The sequence below is a fragment of the Etheostoma spectabile genome, chromosome 7, assembly GCF_008692095.1.
Source record: "Etheostoma spectabile isolate EspeVRDwgs_2016 chromosome 7, UIUC_Espe_1.0, whole genome shotgun sequence".
In the NCBI taxonomy this organism is placed as follows: Eukaryota; Metazoa; Chordata; class Actinopteri; order Perciformes; family Percidae; genus Etheostoma; species Etheostoma spectabile.
In genome coordinates, this window is record NC_045739.1 from 31170649 (window position 1) to 31185081 (window position 14433).

General features: G+C 40.2%; 1 protein-coding gene across 4 annotated transcripts in view; it reads right to left on the reverse strand.

Moving 5' to 3' along the window:
* hnf4a (hepatocyte nuclear factor 4, alpha) overlaps positions 1-14433 on the reverse strand; it is a 29144-nt gene that overhangs the window by 2748 nt on the left and 11963 nt on the right. For 2 of the 4 annotated variants that reach the window (XM_032522140.1, XM_032522141.1), the window contains exons 2-8: positions 5771-5945; positions 5160-5254; positions 4398-4504; positions 3416-3571; positions 1652-1739; positions 1390-1542; positions 360-596 (exon numbers count right to left, since the gene is read on the reverse strand). In XM_032522140.1, coding sequence (XP_032378031.1) covers positions 360-596; positions 1390-1542; positions 1652-1739; positions 3416-3571; positions 4398-4504; positions 5160-5254; positions 5771-5945 — 1011 coding nt within the window. Of the gene's footprint in view, positions 1-359; positions 597-1389; positions 1543-1651; positions 1740-3415; positions 3572-4397; positions 4505-5159; positions 5255-5770; positions 5949-7530; positions 7800-14433 lie in introns of those variants that run through there. The other 2 variants (XM_032522139.1, XM_032522142.1) reach the window with 2 other exon arrangements.

Genomic DNA, 14433 nt, shown 5'->3' on the forward strand with positions numbered 1-14433 from the left:
AATGTATTTGCTTTGCAAGTGCTTTTGTGACTCATTTTGTTGTGCCTTAATGTCGTGATATGGGTCTCATATTGCATTCATAAAGGTCTTAAAAAGTCTTATATTTGACTTAATGAAACCTGCCAAGATCCTGGTTATTATTTCAAAATTTGATTTTAGATTTACAATGTTAATTCCCCAAATATGTTACATTTTTATGTTATTTTAAGACCCGTGGCCTGCCATCCAGATAAATATTTGGCCCTGCATATGAAAGGATTTGGGCGCCTTGGTCTATCTACATATAAAGTTTGTATACTGACCCAAAGCCTATAAGGTCAGAGGTCATGGTTGGTTACCATTGATGTGAAGGGGCTCACCTCCGAGCAGCATTTCCTGGAGCAGGTTGTCGATCTTGGCCATGCCGAAGAGTTTAACGAACTGGATCTGTTCGATCATCTGCCAGGTGATGCTCTGCAGCGTGGGCAGCAGCAGCAGCAGCTCCCCGAAGCGGCCCCGCGAGTCGTACTGCCGGTCGTTGATGTAGTCTTCCAGGCTGACCTGGACCTGGTATCGCATCCGCTTGATCTTTCCAGGGTCGCTCAGACCTTTAGCGTCTGTGGGCAAATAAAAGCAGGGGGGGGGGTGTTTGCAAAGACTTATTGGGTTGGAACTTTTTTGTCTGTATGCATGAGTAGCTAACACATGGAGGTGGAAAGCAACAAATTACAATTACTCACGTGACTGTAATTGCGTAGTTTTTCTGTGTACGTTTCCTTTTTAAAGTCCTTTTTTAATCTGTAATTTTACTTTTACCTGAGTAGATTTTGTTTGAAGTATTTTTCTTCTGCTACATTTTAAATTCACATCCGTTACTGAGATTAAAAAAAATGAGTGCCCTCATCAAATTGCAAAAGTCAACTTCCAAGGTATAATAAGTATAAAGAAGATAAGTATAAATATTAAAAATTGTATCTCCCCCACTGTTAAAGAGTAACTACTGAGTAAATTTTACTTTGAGTACATTTTTTCCTTTTCTTTTTCTTTTAGATTATTTTTGGGGCATTTTAGGCCTTTATTAAATATGACAGCTGAAGATGTGAAAAGGGGAGAGAGAGAGAGAGAGAGAGAGAGAGAGAGAGCGAGAGAGAGAGAGAGAGAGAGAGAGAGAGAACGACATGCAGCAAAGGACCGCAGATCAGAGATGAACCTGCGGCCGTCGCAACAAGGACTGAGCCCTTGTACATGGGGGGGCCACTCCACCAGGTGAGCTATACATTTTAAATGAGCTATTTTTTTACTTGAGTAGATTTTTTAACCGGTAATTTTACTTGCACCAAGTAATAGTACTTTTTTTAAACAGAATATTTGTGTACTTTTTCCATCTCTGAGATGAGTCAGTAATAGTACCTGGGTCAAAGAAAACTATGGCTTTCAAGCAGGCGTATTCGTTGTCGTCTATCTGGAGGTCCTGGAAGGGAAGCACCAGCTCATCCAGGATCCTCACCGCTACCCGGCCCACCTCCAGCTCCGGGCAGTTCCTGGGAATGATGTGGTCATTTCCTGCAGGGACAAGACATTTTAGTTTTAGTCCAGGATGAGACAATGTTTTTTTTAATCACAATTGGGCAATATGAGTGGTGTAAAGTACTCCTTCATGTGTCAGTTTTACCTAACAAGAGGATGTCTTTGTAAAGCATGGACCTCTTTGCAACTCCGAGCAAGAGCTGCTCCCCGGCGTGAGCTCGCAGCAACGCCACCTGCAACACAGTCAGGCATGCACTGTAAGAAATTTAACCGAAAATTTACAGTAACTTACTGTAAAAATTGTCCAGCAAGTTAATGTGAATTCTTTTTACAGTAAAGGTACTGTACTTCCATTTACAGTATTTTATGCATTCATTATAAAATACAAAACAATTAAACACAATGTAAGATAAAAAAGTAGTACTGTAACAATACAGTAGTTTACTTTACTATTTACAGTACTATAGTGGCTACGTTGTGATTTTTTTTTACAATAATGCTTTGACTACTGTGATTTCAACTGTAATACTTGTCGACAAGGTTGTAATGTAAACTTTACAGCATTCTACTGTAAAAATCCTATACAGTAGTGTTACTGTGAAATCTAAAGATTTTTTACAGTGCGGACGCATCAGTGTGATAATAACTCTGCCATCCTCTACATGGTTATGTAAATGTAGCATGTGGTGGAAGAATTATTCAGATCCTTTACTTAAGTAGAAGTATGGACACAGCAATGTAAAAGTACTCTGTCACGAGTAAAAGTCCTGCATAAAAAATGGTACTTACGTAAAAGTATTCAAGTATCCTCAGGCATATGTACTTAAAGTAGTCAAAGTAAAAGTAAAAGTGCAGAAAATTACTCCCATTGTGGAAAGTGTAAAGGATTCAAACAGGTGTGTGTTTAATAGTCTAATCATCTCAGCTAGACATGTAGGCCCTTATATTGTTGCTACGTTACTTTATAATAAAACATCAGATTTCATAAACTACATGTGTTTTGGGTGTGTAAAATAACTAAAAGCTGTCAGATTCAAGATTCAAGATTTCTTCATTGGCATACCACGGTACACTGTAGTACCAAATTAAGTTCACAGCTCAAAAAAATACAGCAGAGAAACAATTAAAAACACAGTGGAAAAGTCCAGATATTAATTAAATGAAAATAAATAAAGGCTTATACGGGTGTGCAGAGCATGTGGAGTGATAAATATAAATACATAACGTCTAAAAAAAACTGAAAAATATAAATATCTAGATACTAGGTACATACAGTTGGGAAAAAGTATAAATATCGAGTGTGGTAGAGAATAAGGTGCAGTCAGAACAGATACTAAGCGGAATTTCAAACGGATTATTTTGAATGTAGTGGAGTAAAAAGTAGTATATTTCTCTCTGAAATTTAGCGGAGTAGAAGTGGCATGACAAGTAAAGTACCTCAACATTTGTACTAAAGTACAGCACTTGAGTAAATGTACTTAGTCACCTTGCACCAGTAGTTCTACATCCCTTTCTGAAAAGAAAGTGTCTTTTGGCAGAAGACTCCCTCGGTGATATAACATATAACATCAGCAAATCAGTTACCAAGCCCTGGTGATCACACTGTTAATGATTCAGCGCCTATCTTTTTTTTTTTTATCTAGAAAGGATGTAACCGTAAAACCAGCTCATCATCTTCTAACTCAGGATTTAAATACATTGAGCACTCTGGTTGAAGAGTTTGTGGTTTTGAGTTGAATAAAATCTTGTTGTATTGAATGCATCTCCCTTTTTTCCCCCACTACATCTGTATTTATTTTGGAATAACACACTGAGTGTATACTTGTCTGCAGCCCACGCTATGGTTTTTGCGGCCGACCGGTTGATGAGTGACCAGAGTGTCTATACAGCTATGTACACTGAGTCTTACCTGGTCATCCAGGGGCAGGTCACAGAAGGCTGGGATGTACTTGGCCCACTCCACCAAAACCAACAGCTGCTGTTTCATGGACTCACAGACGTCTGTGATGGCGGCGATCTTCTTGGTCCTCATGTCGCCGTTGAGTATGGGAGCGGGGGAGGTGATCTGGACAGGGGAATGTGGAGTTTTTAGTGTGTATTAGCTGTTGTACTGTATGTTCATTGTTACCAGGCCCCCTTCTCCGAAAGGCTTTCAGCAGCTGATTTGGGGTTCCTTGTACACATCATCATCATTTTACCTTCTGAAATTGTGTGATTAACCCTTATGTTGTCCTTGGGTCACATTTGACCCGTTTTCAGGGTTTTTTTGGCACAAAAAATGGGCCGCCAACAATACAAATATCAAAACTTTGGCAAAAACGTTAAAAAAAACCCCACAACATTGAAAAAGTGAAAACATTTTTGGAAAAAGTGATAATAATGCGTAAAAAAAGTGACCGAGGGCTAAGGAAATGATGATGATGTGTTATGAATGATGAAATAATCCTTGTGTTGTCTTCCCGTCACCCATCCAACTTTTTTTCTGGGTCATAATTTAAAATGAATTGATTTGTTTCCATCTTCTTTTTCAACACTTTTATCGCTTTCGCAAATTACTTTACTTTACCCCACGTTCCTGAAGCTTCTCAGGATGTTTTTGTCACTTTTTGCAGCATTCTTTTATGAATTATGTTCTTCAAATGCTAAAAAAAGTGAATAAATTAGACAATTTTGGAGTTTTTTTGGTTTCCCAGAGGCTTGCTCCAACCTAAGTCAAATTCCTCATATATGTTTTCATACCTGGCAAATAAAGCTGATTCTGATATAGAAACTTTTTGAAAATGGGTCATATGTGACCCTGAGGACAACAGGAGGGTTAAGTGATGAACTAGAGACATGTCTTGTCCTTGTGATTGTGTTGGCGTCAGATATGATTCCCCAGCAGGTCTTACCTGTCTGGACAGGACGTCTGCCTGGATGAGTGCGTTGATGGACGGTAAACTGCTGTCTTCGTAGCTGGATCTCCTGGTGCTGATTCTGTCTCGCTCATTCTGCACAGCTGAAGACACACACACAGACACACACACACACACATACACACACACACACACACACACACACACACACACACACACACAGATATGTATAGGGTCAGCCCCGCTGCTGCAGCTATGTTCTGTTATTATTTGGGGCATTTTTAGTGGACAGCTGAAGACATGACAGGGGAGAGAAAGGGGGATGACATGCAGCAAAGGGCCGCAGGTCGGAGTCGAACTCGCGGCCGCTGCTGCAGCTATATTCTGAGAAAAATGTGCCAATTTAATGCAGTGACGTAAATTAGGAAATGCATAAAAACTATGAAAATTTTTGCTTTTTCTCCATTACTTTGTTACACAATAAAGGCTGGGTCATTTAAAAGAAAAATAAGTCTCTCTAGGATGTCATGTTTATCAGTATATGGCTATTATTGCTTGGAAATGTTTGCTCAGCATAAGCGGGTTAGAGACTTCAGCGCTCCACTGAGTGATCATTAACAAAGTAATACTCTCGTGGGGATTGCAACACGCCCGTCGAGTCACGTCAATTCAGCATGGACAGCTCACAGTGGTTTGCTAATTAGAAGGGCCATTCTCTGTTATTCCACAAAAAAAACATACATAGACTGAGTTGACAGATTGAGTCAATGTGATTGGAAAACCTAGAAAGACTCCTACCTTCTTTCTTCATGCCGGCTCTGAAGCATTTCTTCAGTCTGCAGTATCTGCACTGATTCCGCTTGTCTTTGTCTACGATGCATTGTCTGTTGAACCTGGAAAATGAGTGTGATGAGTTTCTTTATGCAGCCACAGCATCGAAAAAGACACTTGAATGAGACTGATCGATTGATTGATCGCCAGGAAAGTAATTGCCAACAATTTTGAGAATCTAAGAATCTTAGAGTTTATTTAAAGCAAGAAATTCCAATAAATGTGCTGCTTCCAGCCTCTGCAATGTGAGGATTTGATGATTTTCTTCACAGTAAAATAAATATTTCTGGATATTAGACTGTTGGTCAGACAAAACACAGGGTGTCAATTTGAGCTGTGGGAAATTATGAGTCATTTCTCCCTATTGTATGACATTTTCTAAAGAAATAGATGGATAAATCAAGATCTGCAGATAAGTTATAGCCAATTTTCTGAGACAAGCAATAAGTTCATTGTCTCTCTTTCAAAGACACAAAAAAACATTACATCACACATCACACACGGCTACATGTGCAGTGCCTTGCTTCAGTGGGACATCATTGACAGTATCAGACACTGAGTTGCAGGTGTCTCCTCACCTGCACGAGTACATGTGGTTTTTGCGGACGCTGCGTCTGAAGAAGCCCTTGCAGCCGTCACAGCTGGAGGCCCCGTAGTGTTTGCCGGTGGCTCTGTCTCCACATATGGCACACAGGCTGCCCGCCCCCAGGTGGCCGCTCGCGTTCATGTTGGTGCTTTCAGTCGGCGAAGAGTCTGACACACACAGAAGTGATAGAGAGAGAGAAAATAGAACAGACTTTATTGTCATTGCACAAGCTTGTGTACAAGGGAATTTGCTGTGCCATACCTGAATGTAAAAGTACTAAAAAAAGTAATGCATACACAGATAAATACTCTCACACAGAGATCTTCCCACCCCTTTAAGTTAATTAGAGTTGAAGTTTTTTTCAAAATGTCTTATCATGAATCCAACACATTATTAGCAAATATAAATCAGCCTATTTGTGAAAAAAAATTAATGATAGGATTACTTGCCTATAGGTGAGGTAGTCTCTAAGGTAGCCACCAACAGATATAGGTAACCCTGGGATTCACTGTTCCACATGTATTTTTAACATTAAAACAGGATTTATAAAATCATACTAACAATTAATTTTAATAGCTTAGTATTCTATGCACTAAAATATATGTATGTATGTATGTATGAAGGCTTCAGGCAGCCCTACATGTCATTGCAGGCCCAGTTTAATATGCAACTTCATTTTATTCAACATGTGCAGAAGGGGGTCCCTGATCTGTCTCTCAGTTAAGGGGTCCGTTGAAGACCCCTGCTCTGACATGAGTCATCTGCAGAGTCATCCCAGTCAATAAATAAATGTCAGCTCAGCTTTTAATTCAGATGTTTTTGACCTGAAACCATTTCAAAATTAGATGGCATCAAGAAATATATTTGATTTAAGAAGGTGTGAACGGCTCAGAGTGAATGCGGTGATCAGCTCCATTGACGGCTGATCAGACCCAGCTGTCAGGAGGACCTGTGAGGCTCCGTCAACCCGCCTGAGTAACTCAGGCAGAGTCAACAGAGCACAATTGATGTCGGCTTGATTGCCTCAGAAAAAAGGCAATCACTGGAGACTTTTTAGTCACAGTCTCGGAGTCACCAGACTGGCTCAATCAATCAAGCAGCATGTCACGCTGTAGATTAAAGATGTCAGGCTGACTCATGAGACGTTGTTACAGAGTAGGAACATGTAAGCGATGGGAAAGTTGAGTGGTAAGTCAAGTTTCCTGTATGCTTCCCTTTTCTTGAGTTCTTGTTGGGAATATTAGAAGCAGGATCGCAGCCAGATGTCATGGGAGACTGCATACATAAAGAAGTCGGGTGTCATTGCGAACAAGTTTTGTCCACTTTGTAGACTCTGTGGGAACAGACCACTTGTAACAGGAGACACATGATCCTGATACTCAAACTACTGCTTCATTAGAGGATGAATATCAATCCAGTGCAACCAATGTGACCCCCCTCCCCCCCCCCCCCCCCCACAAGCTCAAACAGGTTCAAATGGCTTCAATCAAATGGCCCCAGCACATTGGGGAATACAGATCGGAGTCTCGTAAATCAAGGTCTCTCAATGTTTTACTCATATGCCCAGCCTAGACGTGATATAATGAAGAAGAAGAAGACCACAGCATGGGATCATCCCTCTGTGAGCAGATGTCCAAATGACCCCCTTTTTTTCACTTCACTGCCACAACTCCCTCTGTCCTCTCCTGACCAAAGTTTTAAATCAGTAAAAGTTTCAAAGTTCAACACCAGAGTTGCATATATGTGACTCACCTGAGCCCAAGGGGAGCACTTGCATGTTTTCGAACTCCAGGGTGGTATAGGCCGGGTCCAGAGCCTCGCTGTAGTCTGCCATGTCCATGTCTGCTGCCAGCGCTTTGGACAAACAAAATCTCAACTAACCTGACAGTGGGGCAGAAAGACTTGTCCAAGAAGCTAATGTGTCCCCCTCCTCCTTCTCCTCCTCCTCCTTCCTTTCCCACACCCCAACACACCTCCACTAACCCCCCCTCAGCCTAGCTCCGCCCAGAACCAAGGTAACCCAGTTGCGTGTGATGGGGACATGTACTGGTGTCAGAGAGGAGACCAGTGACTGACAGCGGCGTCTCTAACTGGGGGAGAGGTGGAGTGTCTCTGTCTGGTTGATGGTTAACTAACCCCCTTCACTGGTGAATCACACGCTTGTTGTTTTTTTGGACGAGATAGCTCCACTTTGAAATCTTTTGATATCACTGGTGGAATGTAACTAAGTACATCTACTCAAATACTGCACTTTACCACAAATGTTGAGGTACTTGTACTTTACTTTCTTTTCATGCCCCTTCTACGCTACATTTCAGAGAGAAATATTGGACTTTTTATTCCACTGCATTCATCTGACAGCTTAAGTTACTTTACACATTAGGATTTTGGCCCACAAAACAGATGTAGTTATGAAATCTGATGTTTTATTATAAATTAGAGTACCCAACAATATAAGGCCTACAAGTCCAGCTGAAATGATTTTGAGCCATTAAACACTGATTTGGATCCTTTACACTTTCTACAATGGGAGGATTTTTCTGCATTAAGTACTTTTACTTTTAATATCTTAAGTAGACTTCCCTGATTTTACAGTTACATACTTCAACATTTTCAAAGCAGGATTTTTACATGTATCAGACTATTTTTACAGTGTGGTGTTAGTACTTTTTCCACTACTGGTCTGTTGTCAGTAATATTGGAACAAATCCTCCATGAAAGCTAAATCAGGACAATCCTTTACCAAATCACTCCTCTGCCAATTTAGACCAGCTCATTTGTACAGCCATCACCGACTGCAGCATGCTCTTATCACATGCACACACATTTACAGCTCCCACATTACGTTATAAAGAAACCGAGACCAAATGAAGGTGCAGCTTAGCTTGTGTGTCTGCAGGGAGACCCAAAGTAATATCTGATTTTACTGCAGTGTTGTACTGGTAGTTGCACTCGAGTTTTTCCATTTCATGCAATGTTATGCCTCCACTCCACTTTACACTACATTTATCTGACAGCCATGGGTGGATTATAAGACAAATGTGCCGCAACTTCTTAGAAAAAGGAGCAAGACACCAAGACTGAAAGAGACACAAAACGTGTGTATTGGTGTTTGACATTTTGCAGGTGAAGCAGAACTCACTGGTGCAAAAAACTGCACCTGAAACTTCAGTATTTAGTCATTTATTTAGTAAAATCTTCCTGCCACAGCAGATACACATTGACGCTTCTGTGTACACATATAATACCAAATGCTACAAAACAGTATAGGAATTATTATAGGAAACCATAATAAAGAAAAGATAAATGCAGATACATTACACATGGCATTGTACTTAAATGAAATGGTGCTGTAGCCTCAATATGCTGATCAGCTGTAATAGACATTTAATAGTAAAAGGCTGATTAATAGCAACACACATGATCAAGATAAAGCAACTTTAAACAGATATGTAACTGTTAGGATTTTACTAACAGCACACAACCCATGATACAGTATTAGAACTACCTATGTAACAATACGTAAAGTAGTTTAACGTTAGCTGCACTTTGACCAACTGACACATTGAAATATATCAATAATAATAATGAGTACTACTACTTTTGATTCTTAAAGGTCCAATGTGAAGGAATCTCTCCCATCTAGCGTTAAGATCATATATCGCAATCAACTCTCTTGCGCCACGCAGGTCCAAGTATGTATGACAGCTACGGGAGCCTTCATGCTTCAAAAAGCCGGCCTTTTGCTCTTTTCAACATCCTTTTCCTTGGCAAAGAAGAGGACTACGGTTCCTGAAATTTGGATTTTGAAGACTTGTGGTACTCCGTGTTTTCTTCTACAAAGTGCCGGGGCCGGTACCCATTAGCAGCCCATTAGCAGCAGTAGCAGCACCTATGAGTTCATATTTGCAAAAACGCGAAAGACGGAGCGGTGTGTCGTGTTTGTCCCTTACCGGCTAACGTGTTTCAAGATGGCGCAAGACTATGGAGCGTCTACCCCAAGGGGGTAAGCCTCTCTTCAGAACACGTAGCTCCTAAGGCGCCATTTTGATGCTAACAAGCCATCACCTGCCATTAGCATCCCATTGACTCCCATTCATTTGGCGCGACTTTGACAGCGACTAACTTTACATCTGAAGCATTTAAAGACTCTATTTGTCCGTTGTTTATTTCTAAAGACACACAACAATGTATAAAAGGCTCCATTACCTTGTATCTCAAGTTATGGCTCCGTAGCAGACGTTTTTATAAAATTAGGCTAACGATTGTGTCATAACCACGCGACTTACTGTCACATAGTTGACAAATTACCATATTGTCAGGAGAAGCTCGCAGACAGTTTGCTGTTTAGGTTCAATTACCAATGTTAACTAGCATGTTAGTTAGCAATATTAGCATGTGCCTATGTTATCTCCTAACATATACCTACCTCTCGGTCTCTGCTGATTAGAATAATGAGATTTCTCTTGCACAGCTACCAGAAGACTTACAGCTTTCAGACAGGTTGCTCACGTCACATCTAGGTCTTCAAGCTCAGTTGGAGGCTGCGCTGTAACGTTCAGCCCACCATAAACAGCTTCTAATAGACTTCACTGGTCTCGTCCAGAACAACGGGACCTGTTGGTCCATTTCTTTAACTGTCGTGCAAATGAAAATGTAAAGTTTCAAGCCAAGAGGAATACTTGGAATTGATGGTGGTGGTAAATGTTCATAAAAAAGTGTGAATGTTGCACACTGGACCTTTAAAGTACATTCTGTTGATTATACAGAATGTTGTACACTCAGAGGTCTGAGGGGATTTTTACATTTGTTTTTAAATTCACCTTTTAAGGGTATTTCAATATAACTGATCAGAAGAAAGTCAGCTTTTTGTAAAGTGATGTATAAAGAGATAATTTGGCCCTAACGTTGATAAGGCGAGGTCCACTTTTGGAAATTTCTCAAATCTCTTGTGAAAAACATACCCACACTCAATTGTTTTGGTTCTTGAAATGAGTTTACAAAAGTTGTGGGTTCACAAAAGTAGTATAATATATGAATGATACGTCTAAAAAGAAATTTTGTGTTGTCAAACATCGCTTGGAGTCGCTGGTGCATCTTTTGTCCTCAGAGGGTTAACTTGGAACTTGAGTATTTTTTTCACAAAAGGAAAGAATTTCTTCTACTTGAGGAAACCCACTGGTCGGATCACAGTAGCCGGTCACATTCAGCCCAACTGTACTTCCATGTGGAATACGTCGCTGGTAATCTGAGTTAATTCCAGCATAATTACCAGAGGAAATAACTCTTGCTAATGCAAAGTGATGCCTTTATGTAAAAGATTTCACTGTGTGAATGCAAGGGCTGCTCCAACACTTGTTGATGGAAAGGCAGCCTTCATCGTTTAGCATGTTAATCATAGATTTCAGAAAATTTGAAAGATATTGATAGTAGATAGAAATATCTTCATAGGAACAGAACCCAAGTTTATTATAGGCCTATGAGTTATTTTCTACAGGTCGTAATAATAAACTTGTCTCAAAGAACTTTGCCTGTAAACCTATCACGTTAAAAAAAAAACAGAATGATGGTGTATTTGTACACCACTTCTGCAGTTGTGAGGAGGTACAGTATGTGGAAATATTGTGGAGTCACCAGCAAATTTGATCAAATTAAAATTATAATGGTGAAATATACACCACTACGCTGTATGTGTGTGTATGCATGTGTGTTTAGGAGGAATATAAACACTCAAATAGGTGTGAGGCTAGTCTGGCACTGACAGACCTTCCTCCACAGCGCTGCACAGGAGGGTCTGGCTAGTCCACACAGCATTATGGGATCTGTGGTTTATTGGCATTTCTTTGAACCAATCACAGTTGTCTTCAGCAGCGGAGCCCCGGCGCCTCGGGCCGTCTTAAAAGGACAACACAAAGGAAACGGAAGGTGACGGACATCTGGCCAAAAATGAGGGACATGAAACGTTGAGATAGACTGGTGTGAGGGTGATCTTTAGTGTACCGCACAGGGCTGTAGTCAAGACCACCTTAGTCGAGTCCAAAACAAGTCCAAGACCAGGACTAGTCGAGGCCAAGACAAGACCGAGTCCAAAGAGGTTTGAGTCCAAAACAAGACCGAGTCCAAAAAGCTTTGAGTCCAAGTCAAGACCAAGTCCAAAGAGGTTCGAGTCCATGTCAAGACCTAGTCCAGGACAGAAAAAAAGGTCTTATGCACGACAGTATCAAGACAATCATTTTGGGTTTCACTTTCCCTCCAATATTATTATCAACATAATAAAGATACCTGGACTCGGTCCAGACCAAAAGCCATAATGGGCGAGACCAGTGGCCGAGACCGAGACAAGTCCGAGTCCAAATACTAGTGAGTCCGAGACAAGTCCAAGACCGTAGAAAAACGGTCTTGAGTCCGGATCTGAGTACTACAGCCCTGATACCGCAGGCAGGACTCAAACCCAGGCCGCTGCAAAGGACTCAGCCAAAAAGTATTATATATATATATATATATATATATATATATATATAAGTAAGTAGAATATACGTTTATGAAATACTTTTCAATACAATCCAGGTTAATATCAACTTTAATAATAACTTTAATCTACACTTGTTGTTTTGCATGTAACCTACTTATTGGTATAACGTATATAAAGTTTATGTATAAAAATAAAGATGTTAATCCAAAAAAAGAAAAGAAAAAAGGAAAATTTACATTTTTAAGTGTTTGTCAGTTATTGTAACTCCCATGAAGCATAACTTTGAACAAAGAGATTGGAAATATAAATTGCGATAATGAGTTAGTTAATAATATTTATATACTATATACTCATTCAAATGAGTATGTACTATGAAGTACTCATTGCAATAACATTGATGAGGTCCCACCTCTGAATGACTTGTAAATGAGTGTTATCATAAACCATAAAATGCCAGTATGGAATATGTCATGCTGATATCAATCATTCACTAGCTGTTAATAAGCCAGTTATGGAGGCATTACAGGAGGAGTTATTGACTTCATAGTTAGTATATTTAACTGTTGACAAACACTTCAAAATGTACTCATATCTGCTTACAACATTGTGAGTTACAATAACGTTAAATAGGGGAAGCAGTGTGTTACTTTTTCATCTAATATATCATGCTTATATTACTGTATCATACCTTTTGTCATACACACCTATTTAAACTGGCCTCTGTCTCATGTTTTTAATTTTTAAGTTGAGTTTCATTTGATGTTTTTTATTTTGTTTCTATTATTTTATTCTTTTAGCTTGGTCTTTTTACTGTTTTAGGGTCTTATTCTTTGAGCCAGTTTTCTTTGGGACTTTGTGGTGCTCTATTAAATAATAATAGTAATATTGTTATCATCTCTTTTTGAGTGAAATGCAGTGAAATGTGCCACATTTTAAGTGAATGCTGACATTATTTTCTAAATATTGGTTAGTTTTTTGGGTGATTATCGTTCACATGTGACTTTCCTCACACACTCCTGAATCTTGAATTTGATTGTTTAAGAAACACCCCCAAAAAACAAATCTCTGCTTGCGTAAACCTCCCTACATGTCCCACAGCAAACAGTAGTCCAGTATTTGAAGAGAAAGTGCCAGTACATAGCAGCAGGTCAACGATCCCAAGTTCAAGCCGGACCTCAGAAGCAGTAAACCCCCCGTGGGTGAGCCTGTTAACCATCCACTCAAATTACACTGGAAGCTTGTAAAATGACTTCTCTTCCAGCAGGCAAACATCATAACACTCCCCGCGGGCTCTTATGCATCATTCTGAAATGATCTGTTCAATAATTCTACTTCTCTCAAAGGTAATCCAATCAGAAAAGAAAATGGAAGTGATCACTGGTTAAAACTATTCTTTTCACTCTGTCAGGTCCAATCAGAGATTGGAATTGATTTGGAGCTCTTTAACAAACTGATTAACTCAATGGAACCCACGCCCATGATCAAAAGATGATTAGCGGCTACTTCACGCACTCCTACAGCAGTTACAGACGTAACTTTGGGTTCAACATTGGGCGGGTTGAGATCTCCACTTTTGAGCAAAATTGAAATATTACACGTCAGACACGTCATTTTCTGCATTCTGGTGAATTTCTCTGCAACCATTTGTGCCTTTTCTGCAACTTCTGGTGTCTTTATTTATGTAAAGGCAGTTACAATAGGTTTTGGGGGGTTGGTTGCACTGGCCAAGTTTGATTATTGGGGAGGTTGTAACCCCAACACACACCCCCATGCCTACAGAGCTCACAGATGATTAGTCTGCGTCCACTCTGCAGCTCGGTTGGAGCACGCCGTTCCACTTCAGTGTACAGAGGTCACCCATTACAACATTTCTTCACGTTCGATCTGTGCTTGCTCTTTTTTGCAATGCCCGTATTTGCTCAAGAAGTGTGCTGATTATTTCAAAGCAATGAGCAGAGGGGGGCGGGAGGGGGTGGGGGGGCGGGGTTGGCGAGGATGGGAGAATCGGTGTAAAGCCATGAATGAGTCACTCAGAGCAAATCTTATCTTCTCCGTCATTAAAGTGCTTTTTATCGTTGCTCCCATCTTAGATTTCTGTGAACTCCTCAAGGAACGGTCGTGTATACAGGACTATAAAGTGTAATCTGTTAAAGCTTTCTTAATCACGCACTGGCAAACGGTTC